This window comes from Saccopteryx bilineata, chromosome 1 (genome assembly GCF_036850765.1).
Source record: "Saccopteryx bilineata isolate mSacBil1 chromosome 1, mSacBil1_pri_phased_curated, whole genome shotgun sequence".
Lineage (NCBI taxonomy): Eukaryota > Metazoa > Chordata > Mammalia > Chiroptera > Emballonuridae > Saccopteryx > Saccopteryx bilineata.
This window is the reverse complement of record NC_089490.1, coordinates 243,169,172-243,193,075: the sequence shown is the minus strand read 5'-3', so window position 1 is coordinate 243,193,075 and position 23,904 is coordinate 243,169,172. Positions and strand designations below refer to the sequence as shown.

General features: G+C 41.5%; 1 protein-coding gene across 1 annotated transcript in view; it reads right to left on the bottom strand.

Annotated features, from left to right (window-relative positions):
* Nucleotides 1–3,108: 3,108 nt before the first annotated feature.
* Nucleotides 3,109–23,904, bottom strand: part of WDR70 (WD repeat domain 70) — a 306,182-nt gene continuing 285,386 nt past the window's right edge. The window contains exons 16-18 of the mRNA XM_066239985.1: nt 22,135–22,251; nt 20,079–20,241; nt 3,109–3,304 (exon numbers count right to left, since the gene is read on the bottom strand). Of these exons, the coding sequence (XP_066096082.1) occupies nt 3,217–3,304; nt 20,079–20,241; nt 22,135–22,251 (368 nt within the window). The 3' untranslated portion in view covers nt 3,109–3,216. The remainder of the gene's footprint in view (nt 3,305–20,078; nt 20,242–22,134; nt 22,252–23,904) is intronic.

The window sequence follows — 23,904 nt, the reverse complement described above, 5'->3', positions numbered from 1 at the left end:
ACTGGAGTATCTGTATGTTCTCTGATCCCCTAATTTTTGTGAGCAGTGTACTTAATGAACACCTTTTAAACCCCTTTCTCAGGGCTAGGGTCTAGGAATATTCATGTGAAAGAAATCTGGCTCTTCTCATTCATTAAACAAATTCATTGAATATTCCCAGAACCCAACGCACTTTAGTTTTTATAGTCTACACCCACAAGCCATGCACTTTTATACACTTACAGTGCAACACAAAAGAAGGCTATAGTGGAGAGATGTGTAGGCAACCATGGGGCAGAGGAGTCTGCCAGAATGGGTCATGGAAGGCTGATCAGGAAAAGGGAACTGATCCCCATATTTTAAAAAAAAAGCAGACAAGGAAGGAAGAGGGAACAATATGTGCAAAGGCTTTCAGGTGCCAATGAATATGGTACTTCCTGGGTTCCCTGGGCTGGACCTAGGATGCATACAAGGTCAGCAATTTAAAGCAAGAAAGATAGGAGAACCCAAATCTTGAATGTTCCAAGCACCATTCCCTCACCCCAAAAAACAATAAATAAATTAAAATGGCCAGAACTACTGACAAGGAGCCTCTGGAAGGCTTTAGGCAGAGGAATAAAACAATAGGCTTGGGTTTCAGAAAGCTAACTCTAGTGGCAGAATAAAAGATGCATTAAGGCCTGACCTGTGGTGGTGCAGTGGATAAAGCAATGACCTGGAACACTGAGGTCGCTGGTTCAAAACCCTGGGCTTGCCTGGTCAAGGCACATACAGGAGTTGATGCTTCCTGCTCCTCCCCTCTTCTTTCTCTTTCTCTCTTCTCTCTAAAATGAATAAATAAAATCTTAAAAAAAAAAAAAGATGCATTAAGTGAAGACCAAATCAGAAACAGAAAGATTAGTTGGAAGGGAGGCTCCTGAGAGGATCAGAGGAGATATAACAGAGGGTCTACATTCTACCAGGGGTGGTAGGGAAAGAAATGGTCAAACATAAGAGGTTCAAAAGACAGTGTAATTAGAAACTGGCAAGTGGTTAAATGAGGAGTCATTATTATGACTTCCAGGTTCCTTATTGGAGCAAACAGAAATGTGAGAGGGTAAATACAGGAAATACAAGTGTGTGGGGTGAGATAACGAGGCCCGAGGGGCATGCGAAGTGTGAGGGCCTGTAGAGACGTCCACCCTGGGGAGAGGTGACAGGCTGAATGAGCACCACCACTTGTCCAGCCCTGGGGTTCTATGGTCCTCGTTCACCAAAATCGACACTTATGGGTATTTTACCAACTTTGGATGGAAAAAATAGTTTTTTATAAAACCTTCTCGAGATAGATCATGTCAAGCATGACAAGGGCCACTTGTGTTGTGGGTAACAATGAGAAAAGCATCTTCGTGCTACATTTGCCTTTCGCTCCCCCTTACATCATAGCAGACGCTGCCAAGCCCACTGCGATGGAGTTTATCCCTCCCTCCAACCCTCCTTGCATCTTCTGGCTGTGCAGGACGAATACTTCCATATGGTGCGATGTTTATGTTAAGATGGGGGAAATATGAAATGCTTTCAGTAAATTTTATCCAAGAAGCAATAAATTTACAAATCCAAAACAGCTGGAACAAAATATTGGCCTGTAACTGATTTGGGATGAAGGTATTTCAGCAGGAATAGGAAACGTGGGGCAGTTTGCTAGCTGCTGATGTTTAGGGGTCTTGGATGTCTTTAGACAGCCCTCCCTAATGTAATCTCAAACAGGTTATTTGCTGTCTTGAACTTCTTTTGTCTGGTCTGTAAAATGGGTTTAACAATTTTACGGCACTCACAGGTTTTTGTGAGGATTGAACCAGCTAATGCAGGTGAAGACCTCAGAGTCGAAGTGATCAACTGGCAGGGACTCAGAAATGTTCGTTCCTCCTCATCTCACCTATAAGCTACGTGACAAGGAAAGGGGAATGGAACAGACTGGAGCTGGGGGGGAACAGGACAGAAGAGTGGACAAGAATGAACGTTCTTAGGATCACTCCATGGAAGGGTGCCCATGCCACCTGGAACAGTAGAGGTAAGAAAGCTGTGTGAGTGGGAGTGGTTGTTCAAAAAGATTTTGGGGGAGGAAAGGGTGATTTGCAAAGCCTGTAGAACCAGGAGCTTTGTGACTTATATTTTGGATCACTCACTTTTACAATTACTTAATTCACTGAGACAAATGAGAGCAAGAAGGCAGAAGGCAAGAGTACTAAAAACCCAGAGTGGTCTAGCAGGAACTATTCAACATGCAAAAACTACCCCATGTCTGTGAAATCAGTCCACAGGATTTTATTCTATTGACTCATTATTGTTTTGGACAAACTGCCAACTTTTGTTTTAGTTTTCTAGTCACAAAAGCACAAGGATCTTTCAGAATGATTTTTAATGTGGTCTACTTACATAGCTCTACTTTTACAAAGCATTTCTACACCTAATTGAATACTGATAAAAATCAGGCAGAGGTCTATTTTTATCATTAGGTCTATTTTTAAAGGGCAAATATTGAGTGGTAGATTTACCACATGCCAGGTGCTATAGTAAACATTCTACAAGGAATGTCTCATCTAGTCCTTTTAATGAACTAGCCAGGGCGGTACAGTCATCATCTGAGAGGCTAGAAGAGAAAAATTTAACAACTCTCCGAAGGTGACCTAGACGGTAAGAGCCAAGGCAGGATTTGAACCCGTATCAGTCTGACTTCAAAACTCACTTTCTAACTCCGAACCACAGTATTCTGTTGTTGAAAGATCATCAGATAAATACACGTTCTTTTCTGTATGGCAAATGCTTTTAGTCTGAACTCAGCCTAATTGTTTACAGTTAAACTCTTAGATGTCTATTTCCGTACTCTGCACCGAGGCCGGCTTGAGACAGACGTCCGCCCCAGCGCACACGCCCTCCCCCCCCCCCGCCCCAGGCTAGGAGACTCTGCACAAGATCAATAATTGATGAGTAAAGTTTCTAAATACCTAAAGGACTTGGTAATAGGTGAAGAATCTGTTTCTGATTTACTTATAATACAGTTTAAGAGTTGTAGATAAGAAAATGTAAGCATAGTTTTACATAGAGGAGCTACCAATCTTTTGAATAGTTCAATAAAGCAAAGGACAAAAATCTGTTCATAAAAATGTATTTTTCATTGTATTGAAAAACAAACAAACAAACAAAAAAACCTGTTCAATATCCCTCTCCCTCATGCAAATAGCTCTCATATGAGATTCTTCAAATTTTACGTTTTTTCCATTCTGGCTCATTCTTTGCTTCCTCGTCATCAGATTCAACTTGTGCAAACATGGTTTTGGGCTGAGTCCTAAAAGTTAAAGAGAAGAGAAAAAATGTACTCAGCAAGTGTTTATTAGATTAGACTTTGCTACTTTTCATCGAGTAGAAGCACATTGGGGAAATCAATTACAGTTCAATTATTAAATATCAATTGTTAAACTTCTGGCAAAGGAAAGGATAATGAAAATTGAATAATGTTCAAGAAAAGAGCCAAAGAGTCTTTTAAAGGTTCTCCCTCTGTGGTAGACTACGGGTGCCGCCCTTCCGTTGAATAAGACGAAAACAAATCAAATTCAGTGGCTCCTCACACATCCATAAGGTCACTCAAGCTAATCAGAATCATTTGGGAGGTCAAATTCTAGCCATCAAGCAAGTATCTGAACCCTCTTTATTTATAGCTCTCTAGGCTGCCCCTACACTTTAGCAGTCCAAATAATATGATTACGGTACTCATGGACGGGAGAATTTGAGTTAGTAGTTATTGTATTTAATGAGTTTATAATAGTAGATAACATGAATAGTAATTTGAGCACTGACAGCAAAAACAAAGCAAAACAAGCAAAGGCGCATTCCCTCCAACACTGAGATCAGCGCACGGAAAGGGCCCGCTTGCTGGGCAATGTGGCGGAGCTTCACGGCCGTGGTGCCAGGAACCTTTGCGTGAGGACCTCCTGCACTTTGCAAACATACCTGTTGAATGACATTTGTTTTACATCGTTCTCACAGAGGGGAAGTCCAAAAAATGTCAAGTGGTTATAATCTGCACCCTTTTCATCATGCTACTGCTGATGTCCTTTTAAAAACAGCTCTATCACATTAGAAGGCAACATAAAGCATTATATCTGAAGATATGTTTTAGCTTACATCTTCATTTAGAGTTCAACTCATTATATCAAAGTAATTGATACAGACTGGTAAATATAATATCAACATCAATAACTCCTTTTATGTGGCAAGTGGAAACAGGGTTCAAAGCTTATATCACAGCTTGTTGTTTCTTTATTATCCTGGGGAAGAAGGTACACCATGCGGGCTCACGCTGATGGTGTTCTGATGCAGGCACACACTGCACTTCCTCACACATAATCTCGTCACAATTCCCATCTCTCCAATTACCTCACACATGTACCCCGTGCGCCCAAGCTGTCCCTGTACACAACCCAGTTGGTTAAAGTTGTTGTCACTTCCAGACACTGTTATGGCATCTACAAACAAGCCATGGCTCTAACGTTTCCAAAAGCAGCTGCAGACTTTCATAGGTCATGAGTTGCTGAATTACTAGAAAGCAGGACCACTGGCTTTCTAACATGCCATTGGTGCTCGTTACATATTCCATCTTCTGGCAAAGACAGTAACCACTTAGGGACAGACAAACCATGCAGGAATAAATTTGTCTGGTTTTAAAAATCCTTTGAGTTAGATTATTTAATTTAAGAGGAAAATAAAAAGAATACAGTCTCCTAAGGATATCTGACAATGCTCATCAAGTTTAGTTGTAATGAGACTTAAGTACTAAGATGCTGTAATGCTTCAATTGATAGTTCTAAAAGAAAGAGAACGAACAACATATCACAGGAAGAACCCTAGAGCTTGGATAGGTTCTTTCACTGCAGTAGTTACTCTTTTCTGTTTTACCTACTTTCAAAAGTATTTTTAGCAGTTTGGTGGCTAACACTGAAGAGCATAGCTTTAACAAAGGGCAGAAGGGGAGTAACAATTGCAAAGAGGCAGGGGGGAACATTGTGGGGGGAAGGAAACAGTCTATAATCTTGATCAAAGTGGTAATTCCACAGATGTATACATTTGCCAAGGCTTGAAATGAGTGCTTTTTGTGTTGTACTGTATGCAAATTATACCTCAATAAAACTGACTTATAAAGAAAACCAAAACAAAACAAATGAGTCAAAGGTCAAGAAGCAAGGAATGAAAGGGTATGTCACTGAGCACTGAATTTCCTAGCAACCGAGACAAAAGAAAAAGGAGTTTCTCCAAGGAGATGCTTTGGCCCCATCCAGCATTGAACTCACCAAGATTCACTGAGTGAATTTTAACAGGATGGTCACTTACACAATCACTTTCTATTTCTAGACCACACAGTTTCCATTTCCTATCCAGTACTTTAATTTAGAGGATACCGACTTGTTTAGAAGGTGGAACGGTCCTCTTTGATAAACTGCACAAATTGTATTTTAAATCCCACTTTTGAACTAATAACAATGTTGTCAGCAAAACAGCTGACAACAAATTTAACAACAAAATACAAAATTATGTGTATGCAGTGTCAAACTATGACAGTTAGCTTTCCTATAACCATGCTCCCCTTCCCTAAATTGCCAAAATCGAGGCATAAACCAGTGTCCAAACTTTGCCAGTAACACTTATTTGCCACCTGTTTTTCATTTTGTTGGCCAACTAGGGAAAAAGTGAGTGGAAGAACTAGGCTCCTTTCAGTATACGGTGTTGGCAAAACTGCACATCCAAATGCAATGAAGGAAGAAACTAAACCAGGTGTGGCCAACAGTTTTTGCCCCTGGGCCAGATTAGAAAGAAAACTGTCTTCACGGGGCCGGACAAAATATTAAAATTAAAAAATGTTAAATACAAAAATGATTCGTATAAATAAACAAAATTTTATTATGTAATTTGTTTATGAATAAATGTGAGTGAAAACATTTTTAATATACAATATTATTTTAATAAAATATAATTACATACCGTATAAATATCCAAACTGTATGGCAATCAATCAAAACAATATTTAATTAATAGAATGAGCTTGAAGGGGTTATATCGCAAATAAAACAATTATTTCGTTTTACAAACAGCCTGGACACGTTTTCAGTTATCAACTGCAGCTATTGTCTTGCTACAATGCCACTTGATTCAGCACACTTGACCACAAAACTAACCAGCTGTTTGACCTTGGGTGCGCACTGGCAAACTCCACCTAAAAGAATGTGGGTTTCACATCGCCGCTAAATGCCAAACAGTTCATATCGAGTACAGACGAGTACAAAAGTTGTAAATCTTTATAATGGAATTCTTTTAAAAAATAAAGAAGTATCGCGAATCCATTCGACCAATTATTGGAAGTTAACCCTAGATTAGTCACACACGGAATTCTTTTCCATGTATCACTATCTTCTTAAATATCTCGATTTCCAATAATCAAAGACGCTTCCGCTTCTGAGTAGCTGAGATTTTAAAGTAGTGAAGAGTATTAAAAATTTAATCGCAGGCCGAATAAACTCATTATGTGGGCTGGATCTGGCCCGCGGGTTGTATGTTGGCCATGCCTGAACTAGACCCTAACCTTAAACCGGATACAAAAATTAACTAAAAATGGATCAAAGAGCTAAACCTAGGAACAAAGCCTAGAAAATGACTAGAAGAAAACGTAGGAGATATTTATCCCCCAACTTCAACACAGCATTTCCATTACCCACCCATTCCCTGTCTTCTATGTAGTCAGCTCCTACAGAATTTTATACTTGCTCAAGAGACAGGAAGTCATCAACTCAAATTTATAGCCTCAATGCAGATTGATCTCAGGTGCCCAAAACAAAAGCCTATAAAGGGATCAACTTCTAGTAGAAAAAGAAAAGAAGGGGAACAATTCATTCAGCCAAAGGTAGGTACTAAACAGGGCAGTGGGGATAAGGTGAGCCTCACTGAGAAGCAGTAAAGAATCCACCTTATTGAATTCAGCTTTATCCAGACTATTTATTTTATTACTGGCTTAAGGCCTGCCCTTACCCATTATTCTGTTCATTGGAAACTTAAACATACAGAAAACTGATGTGAAACTTGTGATTTCCAGTTTGATTAACTCACCTTGTGAATAGTAAACATTTTTCACTTGATTATACATGCCAACTTGTTTATTAGAGTTACCAGGAAAAGAAGAGCAGATTAGATATCAACATAATTAGATGCTAACCATTAAATAAACTAATCAGAAGTGAGCTGAAGGGTTTTTTGTTCTATTTTGTTTTTGCTCCAGTAAATTCTGTATTTGCTAATAGTTATTATTTCTTGATGCAAATATAAAGGTTAAGCAAATGTCTTTCTCAAATTTATAAATTATGATTATCTGATATTTTGTGCTAATTAACTTCCCTTTGGAACATCTTAAAAACTAAATTCTCAAAGCTGTCTGTACTAAGTGAGTCTTCGTCGGCAACAGTGGACTATAGAAAAATGACAGTCCCACCATCCACATTTGCAGCCAAGAATTTCATGTAGAACAGTCAGTAGTGAATAAAGATCTATCTCCCCGGCAACCTTCTAAGAGGGCGTTTGGGGGGTGCACTGTCTAAGCGAGAGATTCCGAGTGTGAGCAGGGCTGCCCTTCCTCTCTGGCTGGCTCCAACCTAGGCCTCTGACACCCCTCCAGCCCAGGCCAGAGTGAAGTCTCAGAATGTTTCCAGCTGCCATGAAAGGTCCACAGGTCAAATTCTTTTTAATTATAGATATTCTTCAGATAGGATTCATTCAAAAAGCATCAAGTACGCTCCAGGGTAATAAAATGGATATGAGGGAAATCACTTGTAATATTTAGTCATCAGCTTTTTTGGCTCAGAGCCCACAAGCTTTTTTGGCTCAGGGCCCATTGTTTATTATGAAGGAAAACCTCAAAGCCAAAGTCAATTATAGCCATGACTTGACAATCTGACACACTTGTTAACCCTGTTAGAATGAATACGGTCCAGATGAACTCTGACCCAATCATCACAATTACGGAATTATTAAGACTGAATAAAGAGTTTGACCAAAAGATTCCACTTGAAATGATCCCTTCTTTCCAGCGAAGAGCTAATCAAAGATAACTTTTTAAAAAAACATATTAGGAGTACATAAGAAGATGAGAAGTAACAACATGTTTCCAGATAAAGAAAGTTCTATTTTCTTCAAGAAATGGAAAATATTTTGGAAATTGGATAAACATATCTCAGACTCATTAAATAGGGCATACCAACTCACAATGACATGGATGAGAGCCCAAAGACTGGGTGAGGATGAAGAAAGAACACGCATGAAACCCACAGAGACTGAAAACAAAAAAAGAGAAAGAAAAACAAAAGAAGCCTCTAAAATCAGCGTTAGCTACCTTACAACAGAGTGGGTAAACAAGTTAGAATGACTTCAACTTTAACGAGCACACAGCCCTGAGACAGCCCCCTCTAAGCGCACATGTATAATTTAGGTGACAAGTATGTGCCACAATTTCCATTTAAAACATGGATGCACGCCGGGCAGCCCTGCAGCCCGATCCCTTATGTCATAGGTGGGACACAGTCTCGGAGAAGGTGAGTACATCTCGGGGCAGGAGCTAAACCCCAGGACTTCTGCTTCTTAGGCCATGATGGCTCACATAATAATCTTTTCAGCTTCCTTATTACTCAGCTTTCCCAGTAAGTTTTACCAGTAGCTTTCTGATGAGGCAGTACATTGGAGGGGTCAAAAGCAGAAGTTTGACTCTGAAGCCAGACCATTGTGCTCAAATTCCAAGTCTGCCACCTGCAACTACATAGCTTTGGTCAAGTTATAAGCCTCAATTTCCTTATCTGCAAAATGGGGACAATAATATCAGTTACCAAAGTGTTATTAATTATATACCTTTTTATATGGAGTAAGGAACACCTCACTCCATATAATATGTATATCTTTAAAATCTTATATTTAGAACATATTTGATATAATTTATATATCAAATATAACATAGCTGGTTGCTATTTATTTTTAAATCCTGAGGGAAATACTTTTGTTATGTAATCTGTCTTCAGTATGAATCTCTATAATCAAAATAATCTATTATGAACAACTGAATTTTCTTAAGGGCAAAGCACTTGTGGTCTATTTTAAATAATCACTTAGTATTATTACCAAATTTTGGCATACAAAATAATCACCTGTGAAACTTCTTAAGATACAAATCCCCAGCCCCAGTGTCACAGGCTAATGGAGTTGGTGGGGCGGGGGCTAGAAGTCTGCATTTTTAACCTTTCTACTTCTGCCAACTCTGACACAGACAGTCCACAAAAGCACTTCAAAAACACTGGCCTTCACACAGGAATATGGTGGTCAGCAATAATCAGTCAACTAAATATAACTCAGGAAAAAAGTTATATTTTTCCCTGTGAGTTTATGTCTCTTGCTGACACAAATAAATCTTTTCTGCACAAAGAATAACCTCTGTATTGCCTACTAACTCAACATGACTTTCAATGCATCTTTATGGGTGGGAACGGTGTTTCAATACACACATATATCCACGTATCCTGTATCAGACAAAACATGCACACTGAAGGTGAAATGGACGGAACCAGCAGCAATGGCGGCTGGCCTGGCAAGCAGTGGCGATGACAGACAGAGCCGTCAGGCTGCTGGGCTGCTGGCCAGGGTCCAGGCTCCCACACGCATCCATCCCTGTCTTCTGTGTAAGCTAACAGCGCTCTGGATCTATATCCTGCCCACTCCCCAGCCAGCACACTACCCCTCCCCCAGCAACATCTTTTAACAAGAAACTGTAACCAAATCTGCCCCTGTGTGACTGAATAAGCGTCCTCTGTGATCCTGCTGTGTTTTATAACTTTCATGGCTACCCCACTGCCAGTGCCAGAAATGAAACTGAAACACTAAAGTGATAAACGTCAAGTGTTCAGAGATTCTTCGTTATCACTGGAGGACAAATGTGGGTGTGTGTCATGTGCAAACAGGTTGAGTTGTGTGAAGTCTAATGCTGCTTTTCTGTGATAAAATAAGATGCAGTAAATCTTCGTTTCATCACTGACAGAAATCAATTGCAGTGAAGAAAAACAACCAGACACACATTCTCAATTACAGTGACCTTTACGAAAGGATCCTTTTAAATATTAGCTTCCCTTCAAACACTTTGCCACTTGGCAGTAAACCGTAGACGCTAGCAGGTGAACACAGGAGAAACAGCACTCCAATGCTGGCTAACAAATTGCATGCCACAGACAGTGCCATGAACGTAGTTAGCATGCAATAAATGAAAGGTGACAAAATTGGGTGGAAGGGAAGAGAAGGGAACAAAATGAGGCAGCTGAAAGGTGGACACAAAGAGCTCAATAAATTCGAGATCAAAAGAAATCAAGTTGGCCCTGGCTGGTTGGCTCAGTGGTAGAGCGTCGGCCTGGTGTGCAGAAGTCCCGGGTTCAATTCCCGGCCAGGGCACACAGGAGAAGCGCCCATCTGCTTCTCCACCCCTCCCCCTCTCCTTCCTCTCTGTCTCTCTCTTCCCCTCCCGCAGCCAAGGCTCCATTGGAGCAAAGATGGCCTGGGCGCTGGGGATAGCTCCTTGGCCTCTGCCCCAGGCGCTAGAGTGGCTCTGGTCGCAACAGAGCGACGCCCCGGAGGGGCAGAGCATCGCCCCCTGGTGGGCAGAGCGTCGCCCCCTGGTGGGCGTGCTGGGTGGATCCCAGTCAGGCGCATGCGGGAGTCTGTCTGACTGTCTCTCCCCGTTTCCAGCTTCAGAAAAATACAAAAAAAAAAAAAAAAAAAGAAGAAGAAATCAAGTCTAGTTCTAGTTGAGATTCATTGTTAATTGCAGTCCCTAAGCTTCGGTCTGCTTACTTGTAAGGCAAGGATATGACAATACCTAAGGTGAGTATGTGACAATACTTGCTCAACCCATTTTGCAGAGTAGCTATTAAACTAGCATATTATTAAATTGTAAATAGAACTAAGGCGCTGTGTACAGTGCAGGAAAATACTATCAGGTAATGGTCAATAATGAATAACAACAATTTCCACTTCAAGAAATTTCATTTAAAGAAAGTTGAAAATCTGGATGAATGATTTTCTAAGAAAATGTTAATTACAAAGCAGATTCAGAAGAGTCAGAAAATCTAAATAAACTCGTGAGGTGAAAGAAAAAGACAGAAATTAAGGAATTACTATTCACCTTGCCCTCCACAAAAGCACCAGGCTTGGCAGTGTCAAAGGCAAATTTTATCAAACTCTTACAAAGTAGATCTAATGGTACTCAAAACAGTTTGGGAACATACATAAAAAAGGAAAGTATACGAAATTTTTACAAAACCAGCCTAACACCTTACAAAGAGTAGGCCAGAACCTTGTGAGAATGATACAAAGATGCAAGAATGATTCAATATTAGGAAATTTAGTAACAGAACTCATCATATTCATTGATCAAAGTAGAAAAATCCTACAATCACTTCCAAAGAGATACGATGAAGGAATTCAATAAAATTGAGCATCTACTCCAGATGAACGTGCCTCTGGTCTTCGTTGGGTGTTTTCTCTGCATGGGACGCTCTTCCCTTGGGTAGCTGCTGGCTCACTCCCTCAGTTCACTCAGGACAAAGATTACTTTAGCAGAGGTGCTACCTGATCACCCTACAAAAACCTGCACCCTTCTCTCCCTGGTGACTATATGTCTCTCATCCCTATTTTAGTTTTCTTCTTTGTACTTGCTACCATCCCCCTTTTGTGGATTGATGTATTTTCTGTCTCTGTCTACTGAAATATAAGCTCCATAAACACTGCTATATCCCTACAGCCTGGAATAGTACCTGACATATAGCAGGTGTTCAATAATCTTTATGGAATGAATAAATAAGTAAAAGGTAGATTCCTCTGTAATATCTTGTATGTGTGTGTTTTCAAAGTTATTATGGCTGGCCTATGGTGGTGCAGTGGATAGAGTGTCGACCTGGAATGCTGAGGTCGCCGGTTCAAAACCCCAGGCTTACTTGGTCAAGGCACATATGACAAGTAATCAATGAACAGCTAAAGTGAAGCAACTATGAGTTGATACTTCTCGTTCCTCCTCCCATCTCTCCTCTCTGTAAAATCAATAAATAAAATCTTTAAGAAAAAGTTATCAAGATTTATGGAGAAATACCATTAAATTGCCTAGATTGCTTATAATTGACATTTCTCCACCTACAAAAAGGGGAATAACATGTTGTAACCTAACAGTTACTCCTGTTAAAATTCAAAGTGAAAAAAAGATATGTACTATATTTGATATTTAATGTTGTTTTGGCAGTACTAATCAAAATAGATAAGAAAAAGAAATATTAGGTATAAAAATTGGGAAGAAGGAGGTAAATTTCTCATTATATTTGCATATGATATAATTTTATGTCTAGAAACCCCCAAGAAAATTGAGTAAAAATGTATTTACTACATTAGAAAACACAGTAAATGGCTGAGTGTGAAACAAATATGTATGCATAATTTAATAATACATCTATATATATAGCCACATGGCATTTCCATATACAAAGGAGTTAAACATTCAGCAGAAGGAAAGATCCTACCTGCAATAACTAAATAAAACACTCTAATTAAATTAATATATACATGTAACTAAATTGCAACAAAAATAGCACTAAGAATTTTTTTTGGAGGTGGGAGGTTTAGTATATAACTTGGGGTAAAATCATGAAAACCTGCAAGAATTTATAGAAAAACTCTGATAAAAAGAATAATGATAGCAGGCAGCTCTATAATAATGGGAATTGCTTGGTACTGACACTTGAACAGACCAACAGAACAAAACAGAGCCCAGAAACTAGCTAAAATTCATATGTCAGCCCAGTGTGTATAATAAAGAAATCATTTCGATTCAATGAATAAAATTAAATTATCCAATTAAAAATTATTGCAACAACTGGCTAACCAACTAGAAAAAATTATGTTGGAGCTATACTGTGGTAGACCAAAGAAGCACATACTACCTCAGGGGTCGGGAACCTTTCTGGCTGAAAAAGCCATGAACGCCACATATTTTAAAATATAATTCCTTGAGAGCCATACAACAACCTGTGTACGTTATGCATTATCCAATAAAAATTTGGTGTTGTCCCGGAGGACAGCTGTGATTGGCTCCAGCCACCCGCAACCATGAACATGAGCGGTACGAAATGAATGGATTGTAATACATGAGAATGTTTTATATTTTTAATGTTATTATATTTTTTTTTTATTAAAAATTTGTCTGCGAGCCAGATGCAGCCATCAAAAGAGCCACATCTGGCTCTCGAGCCATAGGTTCCCGACCCCTGCACTACCACCTCAATAGCTATCTTAAAACCCTGGAACCTGTGAATGTTACCTTATTTGGAACAGAGGTCTTTGCAGATGTGATGAAGGATCTTAAAATGAGGAAATAATCCTGGATTATCAGGGGTAGGCCCTAAATGACACCACAGGTATCCTACAAAAGAGAAGAGGAGACCCACACGAGGAAGAGGCCCTGGGCAGACAGCAGACTAAAGGAACGTGGCCCCAAACCCAGCAAGCAGGGAACAGACAGAGCTAGAAGAAGTTCGGAACAAATTTTCCCCTGGAGTCTGAGTATGGGGCAAAGGCTCTGGCTAATGTCTCAGTTTCAGACTCCTGGCTTCCAGACAACGCTATCTTTTGAAGCCACCAGGTTGTGGTAACTTGTTGAGGTGGCCATAGCACATGAATATACCCACATCACTCAAGTAATTCCAGGTGAATCAAAGATTTGACTCTTAAAGAGAGCATTAATAGAATGGGGAATTTAAAGAATAATCTTGTGAAGTGAAATGAGTCAGAGAAAGACAAATACTATATGATCTCTCTTAGATGTGGAACTCCCAAAATAAATAGCTACAGAGAACATAAAGGGTGGTTATAGAGGAGGGGGTATGGAAGAGGAGGAAGAAATTGGGTTATGGGAGTCAAAAGGTAAAAAAAAATTTTTTTTTTAATAATCTTAGTGGAAGTCTTCCTAACTAAAACAAAACCTAAGAGAGAAAAAAATTCTAAAACTGACATTAAAATAAAATTCTTTTCACATAGAAAAAATGCCTTAAACAAAGTAAAATTAAAATGACTGACCAAGAGAAATATTTTCAATATGTGACATACAAAGGATTAAGATCCTTACTATAAAGAATTCTTACAGATCAATAAGATAAAGATCAACCAATAGACCAAGGGGCAAAAGATATGAATAGAAAGTTTGCAAGAAAAAAAGGATTTTAACATATGAAAACATGCTTCACAATGTAAAAATGTAAGTGTAGCTACAATGGAATACAAGTTTCCACCTACAAGGTCAGCAAAGATAAAAGCAAATACTTTCTCAGCGAGGATGAGGGGAAGGGGGCAGTCACACATCGGGTAAGTTGGCTGTACAGTCTGAAAAACTGGGCACTAGCTATATGAATTTAAAACACAAATACCCTTTGACTTGGCAATTCTATTTATAGAAGTTTTGCACATGTGGGCAAATATGTATGTCCAATGATGTTAATGCCAGTATTGTTTATGAAAGCAAAAGACTGAAAACAATGTAAACATCTTTCAATGGGATCTCGTCTGGGAAAGGTATATCCATCAGTGGAAAACATCAAGAAAGTATAAGGAATGATGTAAATACATATGGCTTGATCTAGTCCAATCTCTTAAGTAAAAAAATAAAGCGAAAAAACAACCCCAACAAAAAAACCGAGCTTGGAAAACATGCTACATACCCATGTTTCAAAATAATGAGTGCATCCATACACACATCTGCCCGTTTTCTCCTGGACTGTCTCTGGGACGAAGCACGAGACCCTGCCGGTGGTGGGTGCCCCGAAGCAGGACAAGGGAAGAAAGGGAGGCTTTGAAATGTCCACTGTCTACCCTTTAGCATTGCTGGGTTTCTTCCCACCACGTGCATGTATTACTTAAAATGTATTACACGAAAATCACATATGAACCTGAACACTGACCCTTAATCAAAGTAATTAGTTGTTAGAGGTGAGAACAATAACCTGGGACTTCTAAGGGAGCTTCCTGGCCTGATTCTAGCAATGATTGCCATCCAGCAGGCCATAAAGTTATTTTCTTAGTGTCTCCTGTTCTTCACTAGGAAGTTAGGTCACTGACACCGTCTTCCTATGAATTATATATTGTATGTTTAGAAAATTTTAAACCATGGTTCTGTTTACTCTCCTTAGCTAATTTTTGGTATGTTTCTAAACAAGTGTTTTTTTTTAATTAAAAAAATATTCTAATAATAGAAAATAACCACTCCATTAAAAACAGAAGTGTCCACAGAGGCATAATCTATAAGCTTATCTGACCACCAATGATGCGGCAATATAGCCTACACACACACGAATTCCATACAAATGAAGGCTAAATGCACTGTTTAGCTGGTCAGCCTTGATATGACCCTCTTGGCTATTGTAACGCTATCCAGCGATTGCTCAGAGATGTTGCATCTGTGCTGTCCAGTCAATACATTGGGTGAACAGGCGCCACGGACATCACCCAGTCAGGAATGTCCTGCCACAGCATGTGCAGCAGGGGACACAGTGTACCCAGAGCCCCCGAATCCCCTTAGCATTGCTTTTCAGGGGCTTTCGCTCACAACATTATCACAGAGAGCTGTCGGCAGGTAGCTAAAGCCCTGGACATCTGGGAGTACCTGGGAATATCTCCTCAGTCCCATCTCCAGCCATTACCAGTGACCAGCAGATACTGGAGCACAAACACTGCAGTTCCTGTGCCTCAGACCAGGGCATCCAGGATCGCCCTATGGGATGGAGTCAGTGGTCCTTCCTGGAACTCTGCTTGGCTTTGGTATACCTTCACTGGGCTTCACTACACTTCTCCACTCCCCTACTGGTTTTTCTGGGAATGCTTTCTAATAAATTGCCTTTGTAAGAGTCTTTTATCTCAGGGTTTGTTTCTAAGGAATACAAGCTAAGATGATGTGCTTTTCTTTTATGCAAAGTAGCTCACCATAATTAGTCAATATGGGACTGATATTAGTGCTACATGTAAGTTCAGCTGGCTCATAAGAGATTTTTCCCCAGCAAACTAATATGCTGAAAAGTGATCAGGGTTTAGCTTTCTTTTTTTTTTCCCCCTGAAGTTGGAAACAGGGAGGCAGTCAGACAGACTCCCGCATGCGCCCGACCAGGATCCACCCGGCATGCCCACCAGGGGACGATGCTCTTGCCCATCTGCGGTGTTGCTCTGTTGCAACCAGAGCCATTCTAGCGCCTGAGGCAGAGGCCATAGAGCCATCCCCAGTGCCCAGGCCAACTTTGTTCCAATGGAGCCTTGGCTGAGGGAGGGGAAGAGAGAAACAGAGAGGAAGGAGAGGGGGAGGGGTGGAGAAGCAGATGGGCGCTTCTCCTGTGTTCCCTGGCTGGGAATCGAACTTGGGACTCCTGCACACCAGGCCAACGCTCTACCACTGAGCCAACTGGCCAGGACCCAGGATTTAGCTTTCTTATAATTGAAGAGAAAGCTTTAGCAGTACATAAACACATCAGGAAAAAACTAAATGCACTTCCAACAATACAAAAATATACATGAATAAATTTACTCACTGAGGCATTGTTAGTAATTGCAAAATAATGGGAACAACTTGGATACCTATACATAGAAAAGTGGTTAAATAAATCATGGAACATCCATATAATGGAGTACTATGCAGCTATGACAAAGAATGGGATAAACTCTATTTATAGGGCATACTGCTAAGAAAAAAACAAAACCCCAATGAGTATTGATACCATTCTACCCTCAATGCAAGAAAGGAGATATATATATATATCTCCGCTCATCTGTGTAATAGAAATATAAGAAAAATGAGCCAGGAACTAGAGAGACTGGTTACCTACAGGGTAAGGGTGGGAAAAGGACTGAAATAAGGGGGGTTATTGGAACAGGGAGCAGGGATGAAGAGGTAGTGAGTATACCTCTTTTAAAGTCCTGACTCCTAGCATCACAATAATATTTCACATACTCTATATACACACCCTAAAAATATAACAAAATGTGGGGAAACACAGAGCATGAATTAAAAACACTAACAAATGAGCATTAACTATTTCTAATGAATAGCATAACCACATGGATAGGAGTGGAAAAGAAAAGATCTAAACTAAGTAACTTTGGAAAACTGTATCTTGACTCCATACTGTAAGGTTTAAAAAGAAAGAACTGTACACACACACTGTAATCTAGTCACGGGACTTGCTTCTCACTGGGGGGTGAGCAATTCTGACACTGCTGTATATTTGCACCAGAACTGAACAAATAAATATAGTATTGTAGAAACTGAGAGCTGGATTTCTTACCATTGAGAAAGAAGTTACAAATAGAGAAAGGGGGAAAGGTTAATGAACCCTGTGGTACAGAATTGAAATCAGAGGCATCAGCTCACACTCATGGTTTTAAAATACAAACAGCTATACACAAAAACACAAATGTGTGCACATGCACAGGTCAGTGTACATACATGGACTTCCAGCTTTGCCAGCTGAGATCTAGGAGCCATGACATTTCAGTACCAATGAGCGTGACCAGCACCAACCTCTTGGTTTCTAAACATCATTCTCCAACCAAAGGAACCAGGGCTCTTTGGAAAAGTGGTTGCTTCTAAGACTAAGTCAAAAAAAATGAAGATGAGCCTGGAGCACCTTGCGGTGCAAGAAAATGAGGAAGTGCTAAGAAAACACACAGGGAGTTGCTTGTAGGCAGACGGGGCCTGTCTGAAGGAGACGCCACTGGCCAACGCTGGAACAACAGAGCCACAAATTACATAATGATGGGACTGGATTAACCCATAAAATAGAGCATCTGAAAGTCCATACGAATACAAAAAATACTTGAAAAATGAATAAATGTGGAAGGGACAATTCTTCCTTTTAGTGACATTGCATTAATCAATGCAGAAGAAAAGAGGGAAACAGAGAATCAGCCTTCGGCAAGCACTGCAGGAATAACTGTTGCAGGCAAACACATCTACGGATGACAAAATTTAAAAAGTTTAAGGACCATCCCTGTGGTAAATGATCTGATGTCATCATTTCTTATGGCTGAGTAGTATTCCATAGTGTATATGTGCCACATATTCTTTATCCAATCTTCTATTGGAGGGATTTTTGGTTATTTCCATGTCTTGGCCACTGTAAACAATGCTGCAATGAACATGGGGCTGCATGTGTCTTTACATACCAGTGTTTTTGAGTTATGGGGGTTTATTCCCAGTGAAGGGATTGCTGGGTCATAAGGTAGTTCTAGTCTTAATTTTTTTAGGAACCACCATACTTTCTTCCATAGTGGTTGTACTATTTTACATTCCCACCAATAGTGGATGAGGGTTCCTTTTTCTCCACAGCCTCTCCAACACTTGTTATTACCTGTCTTGATAATAGCTAATCTAACAGGTGTGAGATGGTATCTCATTGTAGTTTTGATTTGAATTTCTCTAATAGCTAATGAAGATGAGCATCTTTTCATATATCTGTTGGCCATTTATATTTCTTCCTGGGAGAAGTGTCTGTTCATGTCCTCTTCCCTTTTTGTTATTGGATTGTTTGCTTGTTTGTTGTAGAGTTTTATGAGTTCTTTGTATATTTTGGATATTAGGCCCTTATTTGTGCTGTTGTTTGAAAATATCAACAACATGGATGGACCTAGATAACATTATACTGAGTGAAATAAGTAAATCAGAAAAAACTAAGAAATATATGATTTCATACATAGGTGGGACACAAAAATAAGACTCAGGGACATGAACAAGAGTGTGGTGGTTACCAGGAGGAGGGGAAGGAAGAAGAGGGAGGGGTAGGGGGGGGAGGGGAGGAGCACAAAGAAAACCAAATAGAAGGTGACAGAAGTCAATTTGACTTTGGGTGAAGGGTATACAACATAATCAAATGTCAAAATAACCTGGAGATCTTTTCTCTAAATCTATGTACCCTAATTAAGCAATGTCACCCCATTAAAATTAATAATAATAAAGTTTAAGGAGAGACAGGTTTTGCAGAGATTTACAATATCACCCCAGGAAATGCATTAATTCAAAATGTAATGATAGTAACTTTACAGTGGAGAAATGTAGCAGACACAGTACTGTAACCAAGTGACCAAAGTCAGCATCACCTGTCGTAACACACAGTGAGATGAAGTCCTTGGTATCATGCACTGAGAAGGATACATAACCCTTGTGTTGTTTTTGCCAAAATGCAGAGTTCCATTCCAGTCATGAGAAAACAGTGGACAAACTGACATAATAAGAGACTGGTGTTGACAAAAAGTGTAAAAGTCATGCAGGAGGAGGAAGAGAAAGGGTATTAGTGGAACACCTGAGGAAATCAAATAAGGTCTGTAGCTTAGTTGGCAGTATTGTACCAATGCTAACTTTGTATTGTTGCTAATTAACATGGTTATGGAAGCTGTTAATGTTAGAGGACTTGGGCGAACAGTATATATGAATTCTCTGTACTGTTCTTGTAACTTTTCTGTAAGTCTAAAATTAGCTTAAAAAATGTAAAACCCCTAAGGTATCTGGTTTAGCTGCCTTCAGAGCCACTACATGTTCACCCATGTCAAACATTACGAGAACCTGAGCAGGCAGGCTCTCTTCTGCCTACGTGAGTGTGACCTACATGTTCAGCTCTCTATATAAAAGTTAGTCTTAATAACAGACCCACATACTCCTCCCTCAGGTGCTTTAGCCCTGCTTAACTAAGATAATGCAGTGATTTTTCTTTTATCATAGGTAGAAGGAGCTACACATAATTAATGGGTTTACACTAGGCTGGTACTCTGGTGGAACTGGCCAAGTTTGTAAATTCACCACTGTGAGTCCTAGATAAAAACAAATGCACGGGTTTCAGAACTAAGGATACCTGGCCTCTTTTTCATGCTCAAGAATAAGACCCCCAAAAATGGAGAAGTTAGAACCTCAAAGCAGCCACTCTTACAATCTTCTCAACTCATTAAACATAGTAACTTTTGCATTTTAAAGGCCGTTTCCTTACTTGGAATACGCTGGGGAAACCCAATACGGGTTGTCTTCAGCTGCTTTGGCATGGCGCAAAATGGCCTCCCGGGGGTTGCTGTCATCGGTTTTATCCAAAGCAATGTTCTTCACGATGTATGACGACAGAGTGCCCCCATGGGTGCCAACCCGGCCGCCACGACCTGGTTCAAAGGAAAAATCCCAAGTCAGACACAGAAAGAGCACGACAATACAGTGCACACCCCGTGCACACCCTGTTTCTCTGGCTACGTTGGAAGCCCTCAGCGCTGCGTCCAAGGTGGCCGGGTGAAGGGCTGCCAGGGTGGGCCCAGGGCTCCAGGTCCGCCCAAGCAGGGTCATCCCCTACGGGATCACGATCTTGAGCACGCTGGGACTGGGGCTCCTTCAGACTTGTTTGAAGCACACAAACCTCAGGAGTACTTGAGTATCCTCCCCTCAGCTTTCATTTATGATAATCACAGCCAAAGTAGGAACTCGCTACACCTCAACTTCCCCGTAACATTTTTAGATAGAGACATTTTTGTTATGTCATTCTGTGTGAGGGCTTATGGCCTTCCAAGTGCTTTGTAGGAGAGAAAACAAATGAGCTGAACACACCGATTCACGCCATTCACTGTGCCGCCATTGCGCTAGCGGACAAAAAGCTTCACAAGGGCAGTGCTTTATTCCCCAGTGAGTCCCCAGCACACCTGGTATTCAAAACTGAATGAACTTTTAGGAAAATGAAAAAAATGAAAAAAATATGAAAAGCCGAACAGCACTAAAAGATTAATTTTATAAAAGTATGAAGAGACCAATTAAGGCAGTAATAATAATTAATTGCCAAAGAATTTATATGACCAGCAATTATCACAGCACTCAGAGGAAGGGGCCAGCTCTTCAGGCTGAGGTTGTGGGGGCAGAGGGGTCTTTAGAAAGAAGAGATGAATCCAACCCGGGAAAGCTCACAAGAGAGAGAAGGTTATGTTCAATGAGCAGACAACTGAAGTACAAACATACAGAAAGGAAAACTCAATGGGCATTTGGGGGCAGGACTGAACCAGCAGTCACATCAGCAGTCCGAGTAGGAGAGAAGTGAGGAGTAGAGCTCAGAAGTGGTCAGAGTTGGACTGTAGAGAACTCCGGAAACACAACCCGACACTGGGGAGCTGTGAAGATTGGGGCAGGAGCGCTAGGAACTCAAGGGAGCTGGGAACAGAAGCTGTGTCAGACACATGCGGGCCGGGTGGGGAGGGGCGTGAGTCGAGGCAAGGTGCCTACTTAGAAGGGCTTTCAGTGATCCAGGCCAGAGTATTATTTAGAAACTTTGATTAGGATGGCAGCACAGAAAATGTTAAAAAAAAAAAAAAAAGGATTGGCATGTGACATGGTTTTCATGATAACGGTCAAACAGATGTGGGCCCAGAACTCAGGTTCGGATGGATGAAGAAACAGGTCACAGGCTGTAGGCTCGTGAGCCCCAGACAAAAGAAAACTGCACAGGTGATGACAGAAAGTATGGGCCCTGGGTAGAAGTACGTGCTGTCCTGCAGCCAACGCTGCTTTGCCTTCTGCTGGTCCAGACTTTGGGGAAAACTCTAGGGACTTTTATTCCTCTTTAGGGCAATGGGCCACTCCATTTTACCCACACAGCTCTAAGCGAGGGCCATGTTCTGCCTGTGGGAAACCTAACCCAATCTGGATCCTGGTCCAAGTACCCAGTGTCACACTGAGCCAACACTTAGGGCCATGGTTTACCAGTGGCTCCGGGGGCACAGCGTCCCACCCAGGGCCCCATCGGGCTCACCTACAGAAGCCGAGCAGACGGGCCCCAGGACGCCTCTCTGCATCAGAACCACAGCTCTGTTTTACCAGCCATACGCACTATAATTCCGCATCATATATTTAAGCAAAAACTTCTGGTGCTAAAAGAAAATGTCTTGAAAACACCGATTTAGGTAAACCTCTCTGAAGACAAAGACGCATCCAGGCCCAAAAGATCGCCCCAATGCTAGATCAGTTCCCCCCATGCTGCCCCTGGCCCCCTTTGCAGGGCACTGGCTAGATCACGTCACCTGGGCCGGCGACAGGAGGCTCGGGCTTGTGCGACTTCAGGGGGTCCAGCCTGTCCTTCTCCAGCTGCTTCCGGGTGCTCCGCTGCCGGGGCTCGCGGAACATGGGCAAGGCGTGCGCTGCGGGAAGTCACGTTTCAGAAACTTCATTATAATCATAACCCTCCCATCCACAAACATAGCTAACGCATGACTAACTGCAAGATGAGATGGAAGTCATAATGACAGCCTTCCCCTAATAATAAAAGCCAGTCTGACTGTAACCAATTAGCCAGTTCTGTGTGAGGCCAGACTCATTGTTCACTTCTCCTGGCAGCCAGGGGCTCTCAGGAAACACTGTCAGGCCCTGTCATGGTGACACTGCTGAGGCCATGCATCTCCCAAGCCCTGAGGGGCAGCTCAACTCAGTGTCTGTGGTTTTGAGAAGAAACATCAGAGGGGATGGCCCCTTATTTTTTCCATATAGGACCCAAACGTGGAGAACGCCGCCGACAGGCTGCCCATTAGCCCTGAGGCCTCCTCAGATGCCTTGCAAACACTGGAATCACTTCACACATTTCTGAAATGTGACCATCTCTCGGGAGGAGAGGACAACACTGAGTAAGCGGAAGGGAGGGGCCCTTGGGCCACTGAAACTGGGATAAAGGTTGCCCGATGCACAGAGTGCCTCCATCTCCTCATGAGGGGACTTGACGGGGACTTGCTCCTACTGCCGTGTGGTGGACAAAACAAAATGATAAAAATCAAAGCAGCACTTGTCCAGTTATGTTGCTTGTTTACTCAGTGTTGGAATTAAATTTCAGAATATAAAGGAGCTCACGAATTTAAAAGGGAAACTGATATTCCAGTGGAGAAGGAAAAGATTGATGGGGGAGGGAATTAAATAATTTTTTACACCAAAAAAAAAAAAAAAGCACCCAAATAACTTCTTTGGATGCTTATGTGCAGATTAAAACCTCCTTTAAAAGAGAAACTCCTCCCAGAAGACTGAGACAGCACATGAAGGAGTAACAGGGATTTACCAGAAACTTACAATAACGTGAATGACAGAAATGTCTATACAGCCTCCAGAATGCTTCCCATAGCCCCTGCCCTCTACCCCCACCAGCCAGCCTGGGCCAGGACCATGTCACGCACCAGGGAAACATGCCCGCCTCGAGTCAGGGGAGCTAAAAAACACAGCCACCCGTCACCCTGTCAGGCAACACGACACAACAGTATTTTTAGGAGGGGGAAAAATAGCTTTTCACTTCAAACGACTGGAGGAATTCAAGTAGGCCGCGTGTAATTACATGAGCCAGGCTGGTGATGGCACCGACTCGAACGCTTCTACTCTTGCAAAAAGGGTCATGGGATCTCTTTGCTAGCCTCAGTTCCAAGGGAGTTGGTCTTATAGGAGACCCACCATCCGGGAGGAAACCCAGCAGTACAGCGCCCCCTAGACCTTGGACTGAGACACTGAGGAAGTCCGCAGGGGCACCTGCTGATGACAATCGCTGGAGCGTCCAAAATTTCCTCCCTCGCACTACCTGTGAGCCGCCTGAGACGGAGGCTCTGGGGAAACAGGAATCTGCCAGGTTAACAAGGTCATGTGATATACCCAGAGAAGCTGCTGTGTCCTGGTAAGATTTCTGATCATACCCCAGGCAGTTACTCTTATAGCTAAATGTCCCCCGGGTCAGTCTACCTCATGGTCACAATTTCAGGGGGACGTGAGGGACAGCCTTCATGTAGTCTCCTCCCTCTCCTGATACAGCTTCGCTGTCCAGCATC